This window comes from Sinocyclocheilus rhinocerous, unplaced genomic scaffold, assembly GCF_001515625.1.
Source record: "Sinocyclocheilus rhinocerous isolate Xijiao unplaced genomic scaffold, SAMN03320098_v1.1 scaffold519, whole genome shotgun sequence".
NCBI lineage: Eukaryota > Metazoa > Chordata > Actinopteri > Cypriniformes > Cyprinidae > Sinocyclocheilus > Sinocyclocheilus rhinocerous.
In genome coordinates this window covers 118410-141375 of record NW_015665048.1, presented here as the reverse complement: position 1 = coordinate 141375, position 22966 = coordinate 118410, and the positions used below count along the sequence as shown (strand labels likewise).

Below are 22966 nucleotides of genomic sequence, written 5' to 3'. Positions count from 1 at the left end.
TATTATTTTTTATTATTACTATTGGTATTGTTGTTGTAATTATGTGTTTTATTAGTTATGGTACTCTATATCTAATAATAATAATATTTGTATTATTTTACTATTATTAATCTTATTATATTATTGTTATTTTTACTATTTATTTCTATGAATTATATATTTAATATATTATTATTGTTTTTTAGTTATTGCTATTTTTTACTACTATTATTTTTACTAATATTATTTTAAAAAATTTTTTTAATGAAATTCGTTATTTTTAATTGTTTGCAGTTCTGCCGTGGGTGTGCCGGAGCGCCTCCAGTCCCACACACTTCCTCTAGCTACAGCGCCCTCTAGCGACACAGAAGACTCATCGCGTCCCTTCTCCACAGGAAGCCCCGGCAGCGGCGGCGGCGGCCCATCGGTAGACGCTTGATGCCGTTCTATAGCGCCACACTAGCTCACACAGACAGAGGACTAGAGATGCCAAACACCAATGTCTGTCCCATGTTTTCTGGCAGAGATCTGTATTGATATGAATATATATGTATGTATGTAAGTAAGTTTATATATAACGGAGAGTTTTGAAGCTGAACACATGAGACCGGCTCTGTTTTAGTCAAACATTTCAGCTTTGCTTTCGTTGTCCTCGTATAATTGTTCTTTGGGGAAATCAAAGGCATGTTTGTGAGTGAACTCTATGAACCTGTCTTTCGTCTCGATGTTGGCCGTCTCTCTTTTTATGAAGTGCAGTATCTGCCGCTGACGAGGAGACGTTTCATTTCTCTCTTGATTTAGTTATATCCGTGTCTCAGCAGCTGATGTACCGTAGCACAATTCCAGATCGATCGGAACCGGCAGAAATTTTTAATATGTCAGAAAAGGTTTGCGTGCAGATTATTTGTATATAATTTCATTATAGCTTCAGACCGTCAATCGATGCTTTTACCTGACTAATCCGACTCCATATGCCTTAGTGTGTGTGTGTGTGTGTGTGTGTGAGACTGAGAGGTGTGTACCGACTCAAACATTTCTAGAAAAGTGCCTCATTATTGATCTTGCTGATCGTACCGTCCACGTCCGTTATATCCGAACTACAGCCACAAACCAACCTGGCGTCCTGTAGTGTTTATACAAAGATCATTTCATAATGATTTCTTACCTCGAGTTATTATTTAAACGTGATTTTGCAATCAGACTGAGTCGTCAGAAGAGCATCCTCTTATTGGAGGAGCCCTGACGCCAATCAAATTCACTGTCCAACAGGGAGATGCGGTTCAAATTTGGGGCGTAGATGATACGTAGCTGTAGATCAGGTAGAATTAGTTGCATTTATTTATTTTTTCCTAATTAAATTTATTCTTCTAAAGTGAAAAACTAAATCTCAAGCATTAATAAACAATCTTACAAGGCACAAACTGGCAAATATGTTCTTGCTCAGTATTTTTGTCTCATTTCCCAGTAAACATATCTACAAATTCTTGAATCAAGATACATTTATTTGAGAAGCAAAATTAAGATATTAAGTCGTTTTCTTAAAGAATTATGCTTAAATCAAGAGTCAGTGGGGTATATTATTTTATGCTTAAAATAAGAAAACAAAAATATTCAGTTCTTTTTGTTTCCCCTTTGAATTAAATATTTTTAGCCCACTGACTGATATTTTTCTTGATTTAAGGATGATTTCACTTCATTTTGATCTATTTTACAGAAAAGGTTTGCATTTTGCATCTACAGTATAAAATACAATTTCTTAAGATGTTAGTTAGTTATTAGTCTTGTTTTCTGAAAAAAAAAGTGTTAATTCTTAAAATAATAAGAAAAAAAATCTCTCAGTGGGGTTAAAAATATATATTTTTCCCTTTAAAATAAATTTATTTTTTAGCCCACTGCCAAATATTATTGTTTTAATTCACTTAATTGACATTAATTTTTCAGAAAATGTTTGCATACATTTTGCATCTACAGTAAGTAAAATGACTTGATCAAATTTGTTTATGCTTAAAACAAGAAAATATGTCAGTGGGATAAAAAAATCTTGTTTTCCCTTTGAACAAAATAGATTTTTTTTATATTTTCTGACATGTTTTTTTAAGCATAAATTCACTTAATTTTGATAAATATTTCAAAAAATGTTTGCCGATATTTTGCATCTCCAATCAATTTGATGATTTAAGAATTTTTTTATATTTATACTGGAAAACGAGACCCCCCCCAAAAAAAATGAGCAAGAAAATATTTTTTTGCAAAACGACAAGAGCTTGTACATTTTTTGCTAAACATTTTCATCGGTCTAACTGTTCCCATGATAGACTGTTAAAGACACCGTAGAGCAACATCTGAGTATTTACGATTTATAAAACGCCACACTCCTACAACTTAACCATTCCAGACACTCGCTGAACCCGAATGTACGAATCCACCGGAAAGCTGAATGTGTTGCTTTAACAAACGTACACCTGATTTCCCCAGCGAGGTGAGCGTTTGCTGATTGGAGGAAACAGCCAATCAGGAGAGGCGTTCTGCTTGTGTGTGCGGCCGTCTAATACAGTCTAGTGTGTTATTAGTTGCATTTGCACTGAATGTAATGTCGTTGGGGTTCAGATGTTTCGTGTACATAACGTGTCACACTAAAGGTGTAAGGATGAACATGTACTGTGAATAGAGGGTGGCACCGCGGCCCTGTGTAGAGGAATAAAATGATTGACATCTTTCTGCACCTCTGACTCTTGTGTCATTAATTTCTTTGTGCAATTAATGCTTGTTTGGATTCATATTCTCTTTTATTTAGGAGTTTTAAAACTCTCAAATAAGTGATTTTTCACATGCAACCTCAGTATTTGATTCAGATATTGTTTAAAGGGTAGATTATTGATTGATTTATAATACATTTTGCTTATTTGTAATACTTCATTTCTTGTTAAACATGTAAATGGTCACGGTTACACAGTCTGTTATTGACTACTTTGCCACTAACCAATGAAATGTGCCGTGGGCGGAGCGATACGTGTAGCCCCTCCCTATTCTGCAAGCATACTTGAATTAAACTGCAGATTTGAAAGTTGTCAAGGCAAGAAAAATCCTATTTTTCTTTAATCTTTTGAAAGGTCTTTGTACCATTAAAACGTTCAGCCCCGACAAGCCGCCCAATAAAAACAGATCATTTCAAAATGAGTGTTGAAAATAACTGGCAAATATATGAAAAAAATATATATTTTTTAAGTATAAGCGAACCTCAGATTTTTTTTTTTTTTTTGGCGAACCTCAGATATGTTCAAGTAAAAATGCAAATTAAATGAATACATAAAATACTATGTATAAATAATCTTGGGCTTTAAAAAAAATGTGATGCTATTTTAGTCGATTTATTAATGTGAAATGACAAAACAAGGACTAAATTTAAATAAAGTCTCTCTAAATTTATATGTAATTCTTGTAAAAAAACAAAAAACATTGTACACAGGATACAAATAATACTCTGTTCATGTTCATTTGTCCAGTTTAATTCTTTTAAAACAGTTAATTATCAAAAATACTGTGATAATTTTAAAATATGCTCATCTGATCAGTGGTTTAGCAAGAAATAAGCAAGACAAAGCAAGTTTGAAAGACAGATATGGCTTCATCAGCACTCTCTATGGTCAGAAAGCGAAAGGATTTGCTTTTGTTGACAAAAAGTCATGAATTCATACAGAGGCAACAGAAACGCAACACCATCAGACCCATTTCTTTACACACATAACATCCACATTCACACTCTGACTATTATTAAAGTACAGTAGCACCTCGTTTATAAGGTCCGTCAGTGGAGTTTGTCACAGTGAGTTTGGCGTGATCAATTAAACACATTAATTAAATACATTCATTCAGAGACTGAAGATCCAAACTGCAAAATCCCCATCAAACTCTGATCCGAGATCATGATTTAGTCTAGAAATGTTCCACCTGTGTGCAAAAAACTGTTTTCACGACCCATTTTCTGCAGTTTTCACTATCAAGCAATATAAACTTTGACTTGTTTTGACTTCAGTTTGTACCAGGTTTTGACAAATCTTGAGCAAGTAACGGTTTTGGCTTTTAGTGCAAGACTAAACAGACACAGATTGAGCGAAAAGAGCAGCAATCGAGTCACAAACGCAGCAGCATCTCGCTCATTTACTCTTGTAGCCGCCTTACAAAAACGAGGCACAACTCAAACATCAAGCATTAGTATTTCCCAGCTGCTTCACAGAAGAGAAGTCCTCCAGACATCTGTCACTCCTGCAGGCCGTGTCTTCACGAGAAACCACACAAGACTCCGTTTCCCAGAGTTCTCTGTGCTTCAGGAAGCTTCATTCGGCTGCGGTTCAGGCTCTCGAAGATTGGCTTTTGACCTGTTAGAGTAAAAACACTTTAGAATCTAAACAAAACAATATAATGTAAAATCATACTGCAATACAAATATTAATAAATATCTTAATATTATAAATGCAATAATGTTAATATTACTAGACAATTTGGAAAGAAACAACGGGTCAAATCATGCAATATATATGTAATGTTAACTATATATTAATATATATATATATTTATTCTATAATGTGTCCAAAAGAAAGGTTTGAAACGACATGAGGGTGAGTAAATGACATTTTTTTTTTTTTGGGTGAACTATCCCTTTAATGTTTTTTATTTTTATTTTTTTATGAAATGATACTCTAAATAATAAACTAAATCTGCCAGCAGGAGGCGGTAAATGTCTTCATTCGATTCGTTCAAACGGTTGATTCATTCAGGAATGAAGTACACGGTTCTCTTTATGGATGGACCTTTGAATCATTGATTCAAATGATTCGTTCAAAACATGGATTCATTCAGAAACTAAACACCACTGTGTTGCTCGGAGATGCACAACAGTTCTGCTATGGCTTTAAAGGTAATATGTTTTCTGCAAAATTGAGCAAAAACTCAATATTGTGTTTAAAATATAACATAATATCAACTTATTTACTGAATTGTTGTATAAAATCACATTTAAACTTGTGATATTCGGGACAAAATCAGCACTTATGTAATATTGCTCTTGCTGCTGATATCGTATGATATAATTATGAGACAAAATCTCATACAGGGGCATTTTTGCCACAATATCTTGAATTTTAGGGCATAACTGCATTTATGGAGTTATTTCCCTGCATCATATTTGTCAACAGTCATCTGTATGAAATGTAAGATGATGTACAGGTCTGGGGGCGGGGCCACTGCGTTAACGGCATTAAGATATTTTAATCGCGTTATTTTTACATAACTAATTAAATTAAGTTAACGCGTTAAACTGACAGCCCTAATAAAAATTATATATATATATATAAAAATACTAGAAATTGAATAAAATTTTTAATATTAGGTCATTCCAAAACAACGTAAAATCATGTAATGTAAATATTAATAAATTGTCAATAATAATAACTGTATTAATATAATAAACAATATTTAAAAGTAATTCTTGTGTCTGCGCCAATAGCCTTGAGGGCAGTGCGCTGACATAAAGAGCTGTTGCGCTACAGGCGTCCCAAGTTCGAATCCCGACTCGAGGACTTTTCCCGATCCCACCCCACTATCTCTCTCCTACTTTGTTTCTGAGAAGACTAAATGCGAATTAAAAATAAAACATTTATGATCACAAATATGTAGAATATAAAAAAAGAATTAAAGGTCATTTGTGTTTATAGAAAGGAAAGATTTTTGTATGCTTATGTCACCGCTCAAATTATCGATACAGGAGTGTGCTGTACCTGTTGTGAGTCATGTGACTCTTGACGAGGTGTCCGGCGGCGAGAGCGGCCATCAGAGAGAGCTCTCCGGCCAGAACCGTGGCACAGACGATCCGCGCCAGCGTCCGCGAGTTCTCACCGGGACACTGATCGCTGGAGCCGTGAACTCCCAACATCTGATCAACACACAGAGAAGGGCGTTTAGCTCATCTAGAGCTCGTGTTGTTCAAGTGTGTGTGTGTGTGTTACCTGTAAACAGGCGTGTTGTGCGGGCAGCCCGGTTCCTCCTCCCACAGTTCCCAGCTCTAATGACGGCATCGTGCAGGACAAATACAGATCCTCTCCATCCGTCCCGACACACTCCATCAGAGTAATGCAGTTACTGCTGCCCACCGTCTGCGCCGGATCCTACACAAACATATAAACAATACAGACAAATTATATAGCAATCATATAATAATGGATAGTAAATATGTTATATTTTTAATTAATATAATTTTATAAATGCATACATTATTATAAACTCTAATATTCACAATGCATAACATGATAAATTGCAGACAATATGATCAGGAATGTGTAATAATAAAGCAAATGTCATATTAAGAGCTGTAGGTCTCACGCACCTGTCCGCAGGCGATGTAAATGGCTGTTACGATGTTTGCCGCATGAGCGTTGAAACCCCCGATGCTTCCGGCCATCGCTGAACCCACCAGATTCTTACTGATGTTCAGCTCCACCAGAGCCGCTGTGCTGCTCTTCAACACCTGCAAACACAGTCAACTGATGTTAAAGTTTGGATTTCCATTTGCATTTCATGCACTCAACTGATTTAGAAGGATACATTTGTACACTTTAAAGTGAAACATCCTGAGATTTTTGGCTTCTTGTCGCCCCCTAGAGGAACAGTAGCTATCTTTCCCTTAGCAAACTCAGATCTTAAACCGCTCTGACCTCTCCGACGACTCGTGCCGGTATGACGGCTTCACACACGGTGGACTTTCCTCTGCCGTGGATCCAGTTGACAGCGGCTGGTTTTTTATCGGTGCAGTAGTTCCCGCTGACGGCTAGCAGACGCATGTCAGGATAACGCTCCTGAAGTCTGCTCAGAGCCTGTTCTGTTCCCTACACAGACCAAAAAACACAACCATTGTACCTCGAAACCTTCATCCAAAACATAAGGATAACGCTCCTGAAGTCTGCTCAGAGCCTGTTCTGTTCCCTACACAGACCAAAAAACACAACCATTGTACCTCGAAACCTTCATGTCACAAAAACATAAGCAACTATTATTATTATTGTTTCGATATGTAATAATTGAACAATAAAATAAATATAAATATTTGTAAACTTGTTACGCATTTAGAAAATAAGAAAAAATGTGTACTACTTTCAATTATTATTTATATGTATCATCTATATAATTGTAATTATTATTATAGGAAAATATATATACAATATATAATATTTATATATAATATAATGTTCGTATTATTATCATTTTGTTTGATATGAGACTGCTAAATAAAATGTGAAAAAAATTAATTTATGGCCAATATTATATATTACTTAAGAAAAATTAACTGAAAGCTGTCATTGGATTGTGTTTATAGAAATAAGTTTTCCTATGATTGCGTCACTGCCCTCATATTGGTAAAGGTATGTATTTTAATATAATAGTGCATTTCAAATAGAGCAGGAACATCTATTATAGTCAGTACAGGAGTAAAGGTCATCTCCTCTGTGACCCATAAATCTGCTGTAATACAAGAGACGCTCGAGCTCTGGTTCATCACACACACCTTTGACAGCATGTTCATGCCCATGGCGTCTCCGGTCTGAGACTGGAAGCGGATGTACAGGTTCCTCCCGGCCAAACTGGCCTGCACCCGGTCCAGACGAGCAAACCTGAGAAACACACAGAGCTATGTCAGAGCTGAAGTTATCCTGAGCACTGGAAACTATCCCACAGCAGCGCTATATTAGATTTCTTCTGTAGGTGACCTTTGCCCTCTGACCTGCTGGTGTGATCGAAGGCCTGTTTGATGGCACTGAACCCTTCTGGACTCTCCAGCCAGCCCTTGACCTCCGCCGCTCGACACGCCGACGGCATCTGAACCACCGGCCCTCGAGTCATTCCATCCGCCAGAACACGACTGCTCACGCCACCCGACAACTACAGACACACCAGAGAAACAGCGTTTAGTGAGGAGACACTTAACAGCAGAGAGAAAGAAACCCAATCAATGATTGTGCAAAATAAAATAAATACAATGGATATGTCAACAAAACAAAGAACACAGGAACACAACAATGAAAGAATTCTAAAAATGTTAATTTTTAAAAATAAGCAGAAAGACAATGAAAAAAAATCAACTAACGGAAAAAACAAAAGAATAAACATCAAAAAATGGAAGAACAGAAGAATGAATCAACAAAAAAGGAAGTAAAACTTGAAACAGAATGAACAGAAGATCAAACAAAGAACAAATCAAAAGAAAAAAAAACGATGTGCAAAATAAAATGAATAAATCAACAAAGGGAAAAAATAATCAATAAATGAACAAATGAAAGTAAGAAACTGAAATTAAAGTGAAAGAAAGAACAAATGGAAGAACAGATACACATAAATATAAAAAAAGAATGATCACAAACAAATTAATAAACAACAGAAATCAAAACAAAGAAAAAATAAACAAGGAAAAAACAAGAACAAAAAAACAGAAATAGTGAACAAAAATAAATCAAAAAAAAAAATGAAAGTAAAAGAATGAAAAAAAAAAAAAAAAAAAAAAAAATAAAAGAAAAAAAAAGAAAAAAAAAAAAAAAAGAACGAATGTGCAAAAGTAATTAAAAATGAAAAAGATCAACAAAAGAAAGAAGAGGATAAACAACAAATAAATGAAAATATCAAAGAAAAGAAACAACAAAGCAACAAATGAAAGAACAAACAAACAAATGAATATACACCAGAAACCAAAATGAAGAATGCCTGAACAAGCAAACAAATTAATAAACATAAATCAAAACAAATTAACAAAAGAATCAATTAATCAGCCAAGGAAAGAACAAATGAACGAGCAAAAGAAAGAACAGAAATAGAAATGGAATAGTAGTAGAATGTCATTCATTTATTTCTTTTGGGTTTTTTCTCTTTTTACTCATTATATATTTACTTTATTAAAATAAAATAACCACATGACTCACTGTAACGGCTCTGCATCCTCGGTTAGTGCTGGCCACTAAACAGCCTTCTGTCGTTGCCATGGGGACGTGGAATTCTTTCCGGTCCAATAGGAGTGGTCCAGCCACGCCCACTGGCACAGGTACATAGCCAATCACATTCTCACAGTTGGTGCCAATCACCTGAGAACGAGGAAACAACATTAAACATCCATTCAGCTGTGACGTCATCACACATGTGACCCTGGATCTCCGGAGCAGCACCTTCGAGTAATCGTAGTGTCTGTAGGGCAAGTTCTCCAGCGCAGACGCGTCCGGGAGTTTGGCGGACAGCATTTCTCTGCGTATGGCCACACCTCTCTCTGGACTCTCCATCACTGCTTCCAGACGGTATCCCAGAATGCCCCTGCACTCCACTAATGCCATCACCTCAGCGTTAGTCAGGCAACGAGCCCCTCTCTGAAAAAAGACAAAAAGATCATGTAAATCACATGAAGTTTGGTTAATTATTGACTAATAACTTCAGGGTCTTTAACAATCACAAGACACAAAAAAGAAACAAAATGAATAAATTATATAAAGAAAGAAAATGGAAGAAAAGAAACAAAAAGAACAAATGGAAGAACAAATAAACAAATACAAAAATACAAATTAACAAACATCAGAAACCAAAAAAAAAAATGAATAAAACAAATTAATAAACAAATCAAAACAAAGAACGAATTAACAAAAGAAGAAAAAAAAGTAAACAAACAACAGACAAAAGCAGATATAAGAAACAAAAAAAACATGAAAAAGAATTAATGTGCAAAAAAACTGAATAAATCAATACATGAACAAATAGATGGAAAGGAATAACTAAAAAAAAGAATGAATGGAACAACAAACAAACAAACAAATTAAAAAAATATCAGAAACAAGAACAAATGAACAAAAGAAAGAAAGAACAGGAGAACAAGTGACAGAAATAGTGAACAAAAGATCAAAGAATGAACAAATGAAACAAAGTTAGAGAATGAATGTCCAAAAGAAAATACAAAAAAAAAAAAGAATAAATCATTAAAACAAAGAAAAGATTAAAAAAACAATAAATTAACAAATGTAAGGAATAAAAAATTTAAAAAAAGGAAAAACAAATCCATTAATAAACACGAGAAAACAAAACAATGAATAAATCATATAAAATGAACAAGTGAAGAAAGAGCTAACAAAGCACATGAAGTTTTAAGATCAGTTAACATGCATGTGACTGACTGACGAATTACTTTGGGGTCTTTAAGAATCATCAGACATTCGTCCACAGGGCGGCGCTGGTGAGACTGGAGCTCATCGTTTTTTTCCTCCTCACTGTTTCCGTCTGATAGATCAAGCGGCTCTTGATCAGTTTTATTCGTAGGGACCCCCATCAGGGCTTTGGGCGGGGCCAAATCCCTCTGACAGCACTCCTCTCCTCCTCTCCTATTGGTCAGGAAGCAGTTGGGTGTGGCCACATGGGATTTAATAGACAGAGAGGATTCTGTTTCGGCCTGCTCGAAAAACACGTACTTGGCCGCCAGTAACAGAGCGAGAGAGAGCGTGATGACCTGCTCCAGATCCACACTGAGAGAAAGAAGGAGATTATTATTAATGATTGAATAGAGGAGTTTTCATTCTCAACCGTGTCATGTTTCTCAGCTCGTACCTGGACATGGTTCTGTCGGACTCCATGTTCGGTGCAGGCAGAACCACGTCTGAACTGCTCATGTTGTGTGTCGGAGATTCAGTCACGAGTCGACTGCGAGCGTGAACCAGCGCCAGACCCAAAGACTGAAGCAAACAAAAACCAGAACAGTCAAATAGACATCAGTAAGGCTGCATTTATTTAATTAAAAATATAGTAAAAACAGTCATATTGTGATTTTTTTTTTGCCATTTAAAATAAATTTTTATGTGAATATAGGTTAAAATGTAATTTATTGCTGTGATCAAAGCTGAATTTTCAGCATCATTACTCAGTCTTCAGTGTCACATGATCTTCAGAAATCATTCTAATATTTTGATTTGCTGCTTGAGAAACATTTCAGATTTTTATTCATGTTGAAAACAGTTGTGCTGCTGAACATTTTTGTGGAAACTGTGATACATTTATTTTTCAGGATTCTTTGATGAATAGAAATTTCAAAAGAACAATTTATTTTAAACTGATTTTTTTAACATTATAAATGTCTTTGTCACTTTTGATTCATTTAAAGGGATAGTTCACCCAAAAATGAAAATTCTATCATTCGAACAAGGTTCAGAAACGTTGCAAGGAGATGTAAAATAATCCATGTGACATCAGAGGTTCAACCGCAATATTACGAAGCTACGAGAATACTTTTTGTGCACAAAAGAAAAAAAATAACAGCGACTTTATTCAACTATTCGTCTCCTCTGCGTCACCCTGGTGCCATTTTGGAGAGTATCCACTGAACGTAAACAGCCTATGTTGTTCTGTGTCAGCCGCACCTTAATGACAGAATTTTCATTTTTGGGTGAACTAACCCTTTAATGTGTCCTTGATGAATAGAAGTATTAATTAAAAAATGTACGGACCCCAAATGTTTGAACGGTAGTGTATTACATTATTGTAAGCCTGATGTTTCCTGAACTCACCATGATCATTTTGACTTTCTGAGTGACGGGGTTTGGTTTGTTTCCCTCTTCTTCCTCCAGAACACGAGCGAAATGGTTGAGCTGCCAGATGGGCCGGCCCTCGCGACTCTCACGGGACAGCTGGACAAGACAGGGGGGAGTGACTGGGGTCAACGCTCACTCACATCTGAGTTTATGTTATACAGAACATCTTACAAGCGCTACAAACAAACACACTGACCTCTAACACCAGCGACACACAGGCAGGGAAGAAGGTCATGAACACAAAGTAATTGGCCAGAACCGACATGCAGCCGAAACAGCACATGATCTCCAGCTGACGCACACCTGCAATCAGACAGGAAGTAGTTACAGTGAAAGATGCATAACTTGAAAGTTTGAAGCCAGATTAGGATCACATTTTTAAGGGTTCCAGTGACTTTTAACCAATGACTTTTCCAGTCATTATTAATTACTGAATAAGGATTTTTAGAAGTTATATTATAGACTGAAAATAAATATTTTTGTAAATTTTAAAAATATTTACATTACTTACAAGACTATACCATTTTCCATGACTTTTCCACACCATGCAATCAAATCACTAAATCATCCAGGTTTATATGCCCATGGTAGCCCAACTTTTTTATTTGTCAAATTATTTAGAAAAAAATTTGAAATTAAAGAGAGAATGCAAAAGAGACTCAATGAGACATGCAGCTTTAACTTACCAGACATTGTTCCCACACCGATGACCAGACACTCCACCACTGCGTCCAGGGTGAATGTGGGACCCAGGATGGCCATGCCTTTAGCGATATTCTCTCTGACCTCCTCCTGTGCATTTATGTTACATTTATATGAATTAGTTTTCATTTTTACATTCCTTTTTTATTTTAATTTTATAGTAATTTTGTTGTGTTTTTGTCATTTTTATTAGTTTTTTAAAAAATATGTCCATATATTAAAAACATTATTAATATTATTTTAGTACATAAAGTCAAGCTAAATGAAGTTAAGAAATAAGATTTTTTTGTTTATATATTTATTTAATGGTTTTTGTTTTAGTAAACTATAATTATCCTGATTATAACAAATAGTAACAAACAGCAATATCCACTTGAATCCTTTTTTTATGTGCATTTTTTTGTTCATTTTCTATAATGTTCACTTCAGTGATGATGCCAACACACCAATAATTTGCATAATCTATATCGAAACTACTTATTTAAAATGGACCACTTGAACTGATTCACAGAAATCATTTAAACTGACTAAAAATACAAAAAATTTTATATATAAAAAAATATATAACACTCAGAAAGTAATTTGGGACTCGTCTACATGCTCAAGTAAAACAAAAAAACATGAAAAACAAAATGCAATATTCATTGCTGTTTTATATTTATTGCAGCAAAATCATATTTTTGTACCTGTGAGTTTGAGCTGAGAGCAAACTTGGCCAGTGTGCAGGCTTTAGACAGATCAATCAGCAACAGGAAGAATGGCAGAGCCTCACTGCAGGAACATGACGAGACCGTTTAGAGACAAACTCATGACACAGAGGACATGGATATGAGAGACAGATGAGATTCATACTTCAGTCCTGTGAGCTCTTTGCCCAGAAACTGAACGACCACGGTACTGAACACAAAGCTGGAGAAGATGGTGAACAGACCAGCGATACCTGGACACAAAACACACACACAACATTACAATAAAATACAGTACTTTTTATAATATGAATGGTTAAGATGAGTTGATAAATTCAACACAACATCGAAATTCATGTTCCTTATCCTTAACTGTGAATAATTAATCAATGCATGTTTATTCTAAAGAAAAACATGTTGGTCTTCATAATATTTCATCAAGTACTGTATTTTTCAACCATTTGTAGAAACAAATTTCACCATTTAATCAAGTTCTAAAATGTCAATTGTCTTAAACATTTTTTCCTCTTTAAATATGCTATTTCACTTAGAAATATGTCACATTACAAAAGTAAATAAGTTTCAGAGAAAGAAACTCACCCAGAATGTATTTGGAGCCGAGCTGACGGAGGTTTTTGAACTGGAAGTAGATGTAAATTATGGCTACACATCTCGTAATGGTTAAAATGTTCATGTCGCCGCTTAGAATTTTCTAAAAATGTGCAAAAAAAAAACAAAAAAAAATCACATGTTAATATTTGTTTTTATGTAATATAAAATATACGCAATATAAAAATGCTATAATATATAAAAATTTCATGTTTCAGTAAAGATCATACTTCACAACTACGTATACAGTTTACAGCAAACATTGCAACCTGAGCTAGACTTCAGTAGGTAATAAAACAGTCACCAAACAGGAACCGAGCCATAACCTTGTGTGTAAATATATAAAGAGAGTCCTACAAAACATTTTAATGATTTTATAATTTGAAATGTGATCTGTGTACCTCTTGTACTTTGGGACACTGATGCTTCCAGCCACAGATCTGGTCATTGGTAGCGAAAGCATTCATGGACATCAGACACATGGTCACAGCAACCGTTCCCAAGATGACCTCCCACGGATGAGAGGCGACGAACAGGCCATGGAGCCGGAAGAGACGTGACAGCATCATCACAGCTTCAGCGGGACACCTGTCAACAAAACACACAAACTGATCAAAACTGAGCTCAGCAGCTCATCCACGTTACTGACAAGCGTTTTAGATTAAAGTTTAATTAAATTTAGCAATTTTACTCCTCTTTCCCAAATCTCATCATGTGGAAACCAACAAAATCCTCAAAAATGTGTGACAATTTTAATAAAAACAGTGATAGATACTTTAGAATATTATTAAAACAGTCAATATTATTCAGTCAATCAATGATAAACTTTTTTTTTTTTACTTTTCACGTGCTTTTCTTTGCTCTTTTCTCATATTATTGTTTCAGTTAGTAATTATTTTAAGCTTTTCGTTAACTTTTTCATTAGCTAATTTTAATGGATTTAAACAGTTAATGTCATATCTTTAAAAAATATTACTTTTTAGTACTTTACTAAACTTTATCCGTTCATAAATCACATCTATCAGTAAAGTAGCGAAAGTTGTCATTAATAATACAAATAATAATAAACTATTTTTTAACAAGAGCGATGACAAACTGAGGCTGGTTCACTAGCATTAGCATGATCACATTTATAATCATTTGAGCTATAATAGTGATCGGTGAGACTATCAACATACCAACATTATCATATTACCTTTGTAACACATATTAAAGAAAACGAAAAGCTATAAGTTAGTCAAAAAGGGATGAGCTGACAGCATGCTAAGCTAATTTAGCATAGGCTAAAGGAGTCACAGCTGTGTCATTGAGCCTCATATTCAATAATAATACCTAAAAATGTCAAGATAACTCTTTATAGCGAGTGAAGTGAGAGATTTAAGAATGAAGTTAAAGATTTAAGTGGTAATTTCGGTAATATTATAACATACCCTTATCTGATCTCCTCGGTGACTGTAATTGACATAACCCGTCCTCAACGGGCTTGCGCAAGACACGCCCAGAGCGCGTAAGCACCGCCCACTAACGCGACGTCATGAGCAAGATCACGTAAAATAACGACGCAGCTATTTTAAGTTTATGCAAAGAGTAGAATATAAATTCTTTGGTTTATGAAAGTTACCCCCCACTTTCAAGAAGATATTAACATCTACGATAAATATTTTACCTGCAGTAACAAAAAGGCAACTAAAATGTTGAATGTATGCTCACTTTTTGGTGTTTTTGTATAATTTTTATTTAATAATTAAATTGTTTTGTAGGAAAGATTGTGTTTATTGTTATGTGATCTGCTCATTTATTTTATTCATTTTTTATTTATTTACTTTTTTTTATGTTTCTTTTTCTCTCTCTCACTTGAAATAATTGCTATGTTTGGCCATCCTTGAACCCCTGGCTTTTTTCCTTGGTGTATGTTTTTCAACATTTGTTCTTCCTAAGCATGTGTTTAATTAAAAAACGTAGCTATTTTGGAAACAACACATTCTAAAATCAGAAGTTCAGCAATGTCACGGTTTGGTTCCTGTTCTCATTATTAGTACTAGTCACCTGTTCCTTGTTATTAGTTATCCTCCTCACCTGTCTGCCCCTCGTTATCTGCCCTATTTGAGTTCGAGCCCGTTCTGTTCTTCCTTGTCTGGAATTGTTCATGTCAACCTTTGCTACGTGTGTTTTCCTGTTCCCTTGGATATTATTAAAATACTGTATGTTTGAATGGGTCTCCTCGCTCCGTGCTCCTCATTTCATAAACAACAAAACTGTAAAGTGTATTAATGTATGCAAGCGTTTCTATATTTAGCTTTTTTTTTTAGTTCTTTGTTGTTTTAATTTATTTCATTGTAATTTTGCATCTTTTTTCTTGTCTTCACCACCTGGAAACTACTGTAAAATGTTAAATCATTCAATAAAGATAAATAAATAAAATGCGTAGCTATTTTGCACATTGAGCAATTTGTTCTTTTATTATTTTTTATTATGAAAGATTAAGAAGATCATCAAGTTGTTTTTCTTCATGTAGTGTTTTAATAATAGATTCTTAAAGATTAAGAAAACCGGTTAAAAACAGTCTGTTGACTTTCACTTTCAAAACCCCACACCCCTCCCTAATAATGATCTTTAAAATAGCATCATATGACCCCTTTAATGTGGAGGTACATTTTGAGAGTTGGTTTAAGAAATGTATTTGTTTACAATTAGCATTTTAGAGTATTGACTCTTTCAAAACAAGATAACATGCATTCCAAAATATTTGTTTGTGCACAATCTGACAAAGTAGCAAATGTGAAGTTAGTGAAGAGAAAAGACTTTACATAAAACACACAATAGCGAATAATGGAATTCCATTCCATCAAATGTAAGTGTAATTTTAGTACATAAAATAATAAAATTCGTTATGACTCATACATAATTCAAATGCTGCGCAGACAAGACTCTGGTCTACACCAAATGCTCCAGTATAAAAGCCACATACACCTCAAATAAAAGCATTAATTTCTATTTTTCATACAGTTTTTTTTTTGTCTGTTTGTTTTTATACTCTTTTTAACAGATGGAACAGTGACAGATGAAGCTGGATGTTCCACAGCCTCCAATGAAAATTAGAGATGTATGTTACTTGGAGGTGAGGATGCACTCATGGATTAAGCATGTGGCACAATCCTGGGAGAAAGAGAGAACAGGGATGCATTTCAATTTGGAGAATTGAAGCCCAGGAATATTAAAACTCCATTCCATTGGCTGGAACACTTGAAATCATACTTCTTTTTCAAAAATGGTGTCAAATCTCTGAAAAATGACTACTTTGAATCACTGTTGTTTCCTGGGCCTCATGCCTTTCTGTTAGTACACAGAGATGTGGAAAAACTCTGGTAGAGAGAATTACCTTTTACATGCTCTTAGTGATGTGTTCGGGGAGGAGGTCTTGGACTCTTGCATGGTATTATTTATAGATGAGGCTAAGCACAATGATCCAAAACATAACTACCGTTTGAAGATGTGTGGAGGCAGATACCACATTTTACAGAACACTGACCAAAGTGTTCATCAGTTATTTAACAAAACAGAGACAAATGGCACAGTGGAAAAGCAGCCGTTTTTTCACAAATCATTTAGAGTGTTTCAGAAAAGCTGAAAATTATTTTCAAACAGAGTATGAGGAAAAGAAGAATAAACTAAGAAGAGAATAGGCAGAACATAAAGAAAGTGCTGAAAATCTAAAGAAGGAACTACAAAGTAATCTGACTGAAGCAAACGTTAAAGAAGCATTTCTACTTTCAAAATTAAAATTAGAATGCAATATGATCCAGACAAGTCAAAGAAAAAGAGCTGCGTGAGAAAGAGAGAGAACTGGATAGAAGAGTCAAGGAACTGGATGAAAGACAGAAGCGGCTGGAGATCAGAGAGAGAAATGACACGGAGAGATATCCGAATCATTGAGCATTATCAGACCACAGCAGCTACTCCGTCTGCTGGTGAGTATTTTCAACATCTGTTATCTGTACTGTTATCTGCCAGTGACTTTCAATATACATTACAGCCAATTCAATTCAGGTATTAGCATTAGAGGTTTGAGTACGCAGACAGTGTTCTATATAAAAAAAAAGTGTATTATAGTGTCTAAGGGCAGGCCTCTAGATGAAAATGAAGAAGAGCTGAACAACAGAGATGATTCACTATTTTGGTACTATTATATTCAATCAATCTTTCTCTAAAAAAAGATCCCCTACCCTAAATGCTTTAGGTGAGATTTTCACTATCCGTTATCTGTTCAGTCATTATTATTAATTAAATGAGTCAAGTATTGGAGGTTTGTATAGGCTACTGAAAGATCATCCTTTAACACTGCCCCCTGATCGTGAAGGAGAGCTGGAGAGCAGAGATTATTCACAAGCCAGTGAATCGCAGAAATCTGTGAGACGAAACGGCAAGGAATTTGAGCCACCTTATAGTGAGAGCTCTATTTGAAAAACTGTTACAATTAAAATCAGCCGTTCTCTGAAAGCTAAATGCTTAAAAAAAATAATAATAAAAAAATATCCAAAAGTATTTGTTCCTTTTTTTAGTGTCTTAATGTGAGCACAGGCCATAGATTGAGACTGCCCTGAGGTGAGTTTAAGGATTTTATAGGTTTCCTCTTAAAGGGATATTAAAAATGAGTAAAATTCTGTCATTAACTCGTCCTCCAAACCTGTGTGACTTGTGCTTGGAACACAAACAAACTTACTCTGCTGCTTTCTTGCAGACAGTGACAGTTCATGGCAACCATCTGTCAACCTCTGAGAAAGACACCATGAAGGATCATAAAAGTAATCCTTACTAGCCTATATTTTAAGTTTTCTGAAGTCACATGATAGCTTAATGCAAAGAGCATTGAAATGTACGATATGGCATTCCAGTTTATACAGAGCAGGTTTGTATGAATTGTGCCTATAAACTAGTGCCAAGCTCATTTTTCTGTGCTCATATAGTGAATTACGTATATTTATACCGTTTTTTTTTATAATTTGTTTTTGCTATTAGCCTCATGTATTGTTTATTTTAATATGCATTTTCATATATTAGGTATTATCTTCAGAATTTTCAGTTTCTTTCTTTATATTTTTATGAAATCATTAGTTTTGTTGACAGTGCTTTATATTAAAGCATTTTTTCCACCCCTCTGGAATAAATACAATTTTGGAGTAGTTAAAATGGGTCCATGCTGATTTCCACATACTGTCCCCATAGTCATCCCTGCCAACAATAACAATACATTAACATTAAAGAGTAGCCTGATGTAAGTAAATATAACAAGCTATGAATACAAAATAACCTCCCCCACCCCCAATAAAAAGCACTTGAAACAATATATTATTCCTAACCTTTTTATTTATACAACATTTCATTTTAAAATTTGTATATTTTTACTTGTATAGTAGTATCACTTTAGACACGTTTAATGTTTTTGAAAGAAGTCGCTTATGATCATCAAGTCTGCATTTATTTGATCATAAATACAGAAAGAACTACAATATTGTGAAACTTAGAAAAAAAAATTTAAATAATGGTTTTCTCTTTTTACCATACTTTAAAATATCTATTTCTGTGAGTCATACTCTCAGTAGTATAGAGTAGCGTTTGTAGTTTCTCATTTCTCCGATCACAAATGCAGACGATTCCTTCCCTTTCTAGCTTGTACTTATTTGAACAATGCCTAAAACTTGGTATTACGGGCACTTCCTGTGTCTGTCTGCCTCTTTAAGAAGAATCGCTTTATGTATTCCCCAGTTGTAAGTCGCTTTGGATAAAAGCGTCTGCAAAATAACTAAATGCAAATGTTCTTGTCCCTGTGAGGTGTCTTGGTACATTATTTAAATGATTATATATGCCGTTTTTAAAATTATTTTATTTTATGGCTTTGTTTTTAATTGTATGGAACAAAAGTGTTTGGTCCTGTGCTACATCACGTGACTTGTCAGTTTTGTGCACTTGCTTGGCCCTTTGTTGTGTACTGTGTGTCTTGCTGAATTCAATTACAATTTATCAGACGGGTATAAAAAAAGGTTAGTATAGTACCACGGCAGTGGTTGCAGCAGCCCTCCTCGTGTGAAAACTGAAGAGTGTAAAGACCAGCGACTCTACCTGTGTGATTCCACCGAGCAAGGACACTGGCAAGTGACTTGAGTATTGTTTCTTATTCATCCTCTTTCCTACAACTCATTTAGCTTCTGTTACAGTTTTTATGACCAGTCTTTACTTTGTGTTTTTAAATCCCTACTATTTCTACCACTCGCAAACCATGCATCACACACTGTAGGCAGTGCAATCCTAACAACCTGCGCATTTTGCCTATGTCCACTAATACACTACTTTCTTTTTCTATTGGTGTCTGGAATTGCCAGTCTGTTGTAAACAAAGCAGATTTCATTACATTTATTACTAGTCATTCAAGGCTAAACCTCATGGCCCTGACAGAGACCTGGATCAAACCAGAGGACAATGCTTCACCTGCAGCACTCTCCAATCATTTCATTTTCCACACTCCCCGTCTGACTGGAAGAGGTGGTGCTGGTCTGCTTATCTCTAATGATTGGAGATTTAATCCTTTACCATCTCTGGGTACCAACAGCTACTTTGAATCACATTCAGTTACTATCACCTATCCTCTTAAAATCAAGTTTGTTGTTGTTTTTCGACCACAGTAAAATATAACGACTAAAGTAGTTTTTTATTTGTTTGCTCCATAGTGTGGAAGTGAACACATACCTCTCTCTCTGAATGGACAAAAGGCAGTTTGATGATTAGTCAGCTTTCTAAGGCTTAAGTTTTACTTAATATTTAACAGACTCTTCAGAATGTCTTCAAAGTGAGAGAGGCTGAATGTTAAAAACGCCTGCAGGTGTTAACTATGGACAACATAATGACTTGTAAACAAACATTTCAATGAATATTTACAACCCAGGGATATGTAAATGACTGTTTACCTACTAATGCTAAACAGGCATAATATATTTATATGTAGTTTTCACACACTGCATGTCTTATATGAACAATCATTATAATGAAAAGATGATTCAAATCCTACTTGGGAGAAAGACGCTCCGCAGGACGAGGCATCTACCACATATTCCACAGATCGATTCAAGTTACGTGCACAAATAAAAGCCTATAGTGTGTGTGTGTTTGTTGAATTTCTGTCTCTGATAAATTCATTTACCCATTAAACTGTGCAATTTAATACCAGCACAAATATCAATATGATGTAATAGAATAACGTACACATGAATTGCATATGACAAATATTACATTTTTCTGAAATCATTTGTATTCTTCATATTACTTGTATGACTGGGTATCTAAAATGTAACTGAATAAGTCCGAATTAAAACATATTCGTAAAGTAAGATCTGGGGGATCGAACATTCCGACATGCAAAGTAAATCGCGCACGTGACTGGACAGAAAGTGAAGCTTGTCATTGGTCACGTGATTTCTACACAAGCTTCGAATCGAGGCCTCATCTAGCACGCCCATTTTTTCTCCACACAAGCTCCGATGCCTCGGTTCACATGTCACATCACTAGCGACAGCACAGGCACGCCACGAGCAGGGTTTCGTTTCTTTCACTTTCGAAACAGGCTTGTTTGCGGAAGTTCGTCCTGGGCCCAAAATAGGTTTATTTTGAGTTTTTCAAACAGTTGATATTTTGTTGCTTCATTGCATGTTTTATTCATTCTCTGCAGTATGGCGAGGAGAAGTAGAGGTCAGTAAATTCTACTTTCTACACGATTTACTCTCACTTTTGATCTTGCTTTGAGAAAGTAAATGTGTCCTGCAGTAAATTCCACTAGTGAATTAACGTTTGTCAGGCATAATAATCTGGTAATTATGGCCTATATAACGACTAATGCAAGTATGATATTAAATAACAAAACTTGATTATTTGTATTTGACAGGTCGCAGTGACGAGACTGAAATGCGTAAGTTCTCCTTCAAATAATTATGGCAAACATTAATAACGTTACTTAACCATAACTTATGTATGTATGCATGTACGTAATGTATTTATTTACAGAACCTTTTTAGTGTTTACAAAGTGCTGTAAGAAAGACATGCATGTACAGTACATAAACATTCACATGCATAAAGAAGGAGATACCAATAAGAAATATTTGTAAGAACAATGTGTAATTTAATATATATATATATATATATAATTTCATAAATTCTTTTCATAAAAGGTTGGGAAAAAAATAAGACAGCTAACTGAATGTGAAAATGTGTAGCCTACACATGATAAAAACTTAATTGAGGAATTCCTGGAATGTTAAATGACAATGTGAAACATTTACGGAGATAAATCATTGTATGAAGTTTAGGGTTAAATGTACAAATCAGGCTGTTGTCACACTGTCTCCTTTTCTTATTACAGGTCCTCTCTTGAACGATGATGGTAAGTTGCCTAATTTGGAGGTTCATTTTGAGAGTTGGTTTAAGAACTTAATTTGTTTCCAAGTAGCATTTTAGAGTAGTATTGACCGATAATAATTTCAAACAAGAAATATGCATTCCAAATCTTTAACGTTCTCAATCAGGCTGTAAAAAGTACTGATAAATTCTAGTTATAATGTACTGAGTCAAAAGATTATTAAATTGCAAGTCAATTCAATTTTAAAGTGAGCTTTCTCATATTTAGAAATTGATAGATGCGATCAAGAATCCAGGAGTTTTTCATATTAAAGTAACTTTTCAAAAGTCATAGTGTCCTGCATGACTTTGTAAATGTAAAAAGTCTCAGCAGTACTTCAGTACAAAATTCCAAAAAATGCAGTAGGCTATTATTACTTCATTACTGTAGTACTTCACAACCCTGTAGATAAGACACTTCAGACATAGAATAAGCAGTCATATTATGAATATTAGATTCATCCCTATATATGGTCAAATCATTAAAATATTGTTTTAATTTATCTATCTTGTTTTGATGTACCAAATCACATGTTTGAAGCATCCTCAGCTCTTTTAAGCACACTGGCAGTACATCAAGAATAACTTCTTTAAATTCTAAACTTTTGAAATAGCAGGCCAACATGAATGTGTCTTAACTTCAAGCATGTTCACTCACAGGAGAAAATGATGATGCAGATTTTGAACATACAGCAAACACAGTGCTGTTGACAGTGGGGGACAACCAGGAAAACCCTTCAACAACTCGTGAAATACAATGTATGTATTTATAGTGTGTGCATAATTATTAGGCACGTTGATATTCTGATCATATTTTTTTCCAAGCACATTTTACCAATTCCAAACCACATCAATCTTAATAACTACTATTCGTTTTGTATTTAATCATTTATAAATTATATATAATTGTCTATGAAGGATGGAAGTGAAAAACGCCTTATATTCAGGTGTGCAA

At 34.8% G+C, this 22966-nt stretch overlaps 3 protein-coding genes and 1 pseudogene across 3 annotated transcripts in view; 3 read left to right on the top strand and 1 right to left on the bottom strand.

Moving 5' to 3' along the window:
• The window catches only part of LOC107731087 (collagen type IV alpha-3-binding protein-like), a 36694-nt gene extending 35082 nt beyond the window's left edge, over positions 1 to 1612 (top strand). Inside the window, exon 18 of the mRNA XM_016542073.1 lies at positions 274 to 1612. The gene's annotated coding sequence lies outside the window, so the exon portion shown is untranslated. The remainder of the gene's footprint in view (positions 1 to 273) is intronic.
• A 1832-nt stretch (positions 1613 to 3444) lies between these two features.
• Positions 3445 to 15066, bottom strand: LOC107731091 (3-hydroxy-3-methylglutaryl-coenzyme A reductase-like). Its single transcript, XM_016542078.1, has 19 exons — positions 15001 to 15066; positions 13972 to 14158; positions 13562 to 13673; positions 13128 to 13215; positions 12962 to 13046; positions 12260 to 12365; positions 11770 to 11876; positions 11550 to 11669; positions 10597 to 10721; positions 10181 to 10514; positions 9180 to 9374; positions 8940 to 9098; positions 7751 to 7908; positions 7535 to 7640; positions 6687 to 6857; positions 6359 to 6499; positions 5982 to 6140; positions 5754 to 5908; positions 3445 to 4355 (listed from the first exon to the last, which is right to left on the bottom strand). The coding sequence occupies exons 2-19, from the start codon at positions 14137 to 14139 to the stop codon at positions 4304 to 4306; spliced, it is 2541 nt and encodes an 846-aa protein (XP_016397564.1). The 5' UTR covers positions 14140 to 14158; positions 15001 to 15066; the 3' UTR covers positions 3445 to 4303.
• Positions 15067 to 16675: 1609 nt separating this feature from the next.
• LOC107731076 (uncharacterized) lies at positions 16676 to 18031 on the top strand (annotated as a pseudogene).
• Positions 18032 to 21187: 3156 nt separating this feature from the next.
• The window catches only part of LOC107731075 (uncharacterized), a 6312-nt gene continuing 4533 nt past the window's right edge, over positions 21188 to 22966 (top strand). Inside the window, exons 1-4 of the mRNA XM_016542059.1 lie at positions 21188 to 21307; positions 21501 to 21524; positions 21977 to 21997; positions 22672 to 22770. Coding sequence (XP_016397545.1) covers positions 21289 to 21307; positions 21501 to 21524; positions 21977 to 21997; positions 22672 to 22770 — 163 coding nt within the window. The 5' untranslated portion in view covers positions 21188 to 21288. The remainder of the gene's footprint in view (positions 21308 to 21500; positions 21525 to 21976; positions 21998 to 22671; positions 22771 to 22966) is intronic.

What these genes read in the sequence shown, in the direction of transcription:
- LOC107731091 (XM_016542078.1), bottom strand. Translation starts at nt 14,139, where the DNA reads ATGATGCTGTCACGTCTCTTCCGGCTCCATGGCCTGTTCGTCGCCTCT. An exon ending in AAAGAGCTCACAGGACTGAA is followed by an intron (nt 13,047 to 13,127) that starts GTATGAATCTCA and finishes ATGTTCCTGCAG; the next exon opens with TGAGGCTCTGCCATTCTTCC. An exon ending in CGGTGTGGGAACAATGTCTG is followed by an intron (nt 11,877 to 12,259) that starts GTAAGTTAAAGC and finishes GTCTGATTGCAG; the next exon opens with GTGTGCGTCAGCTGGAGATC.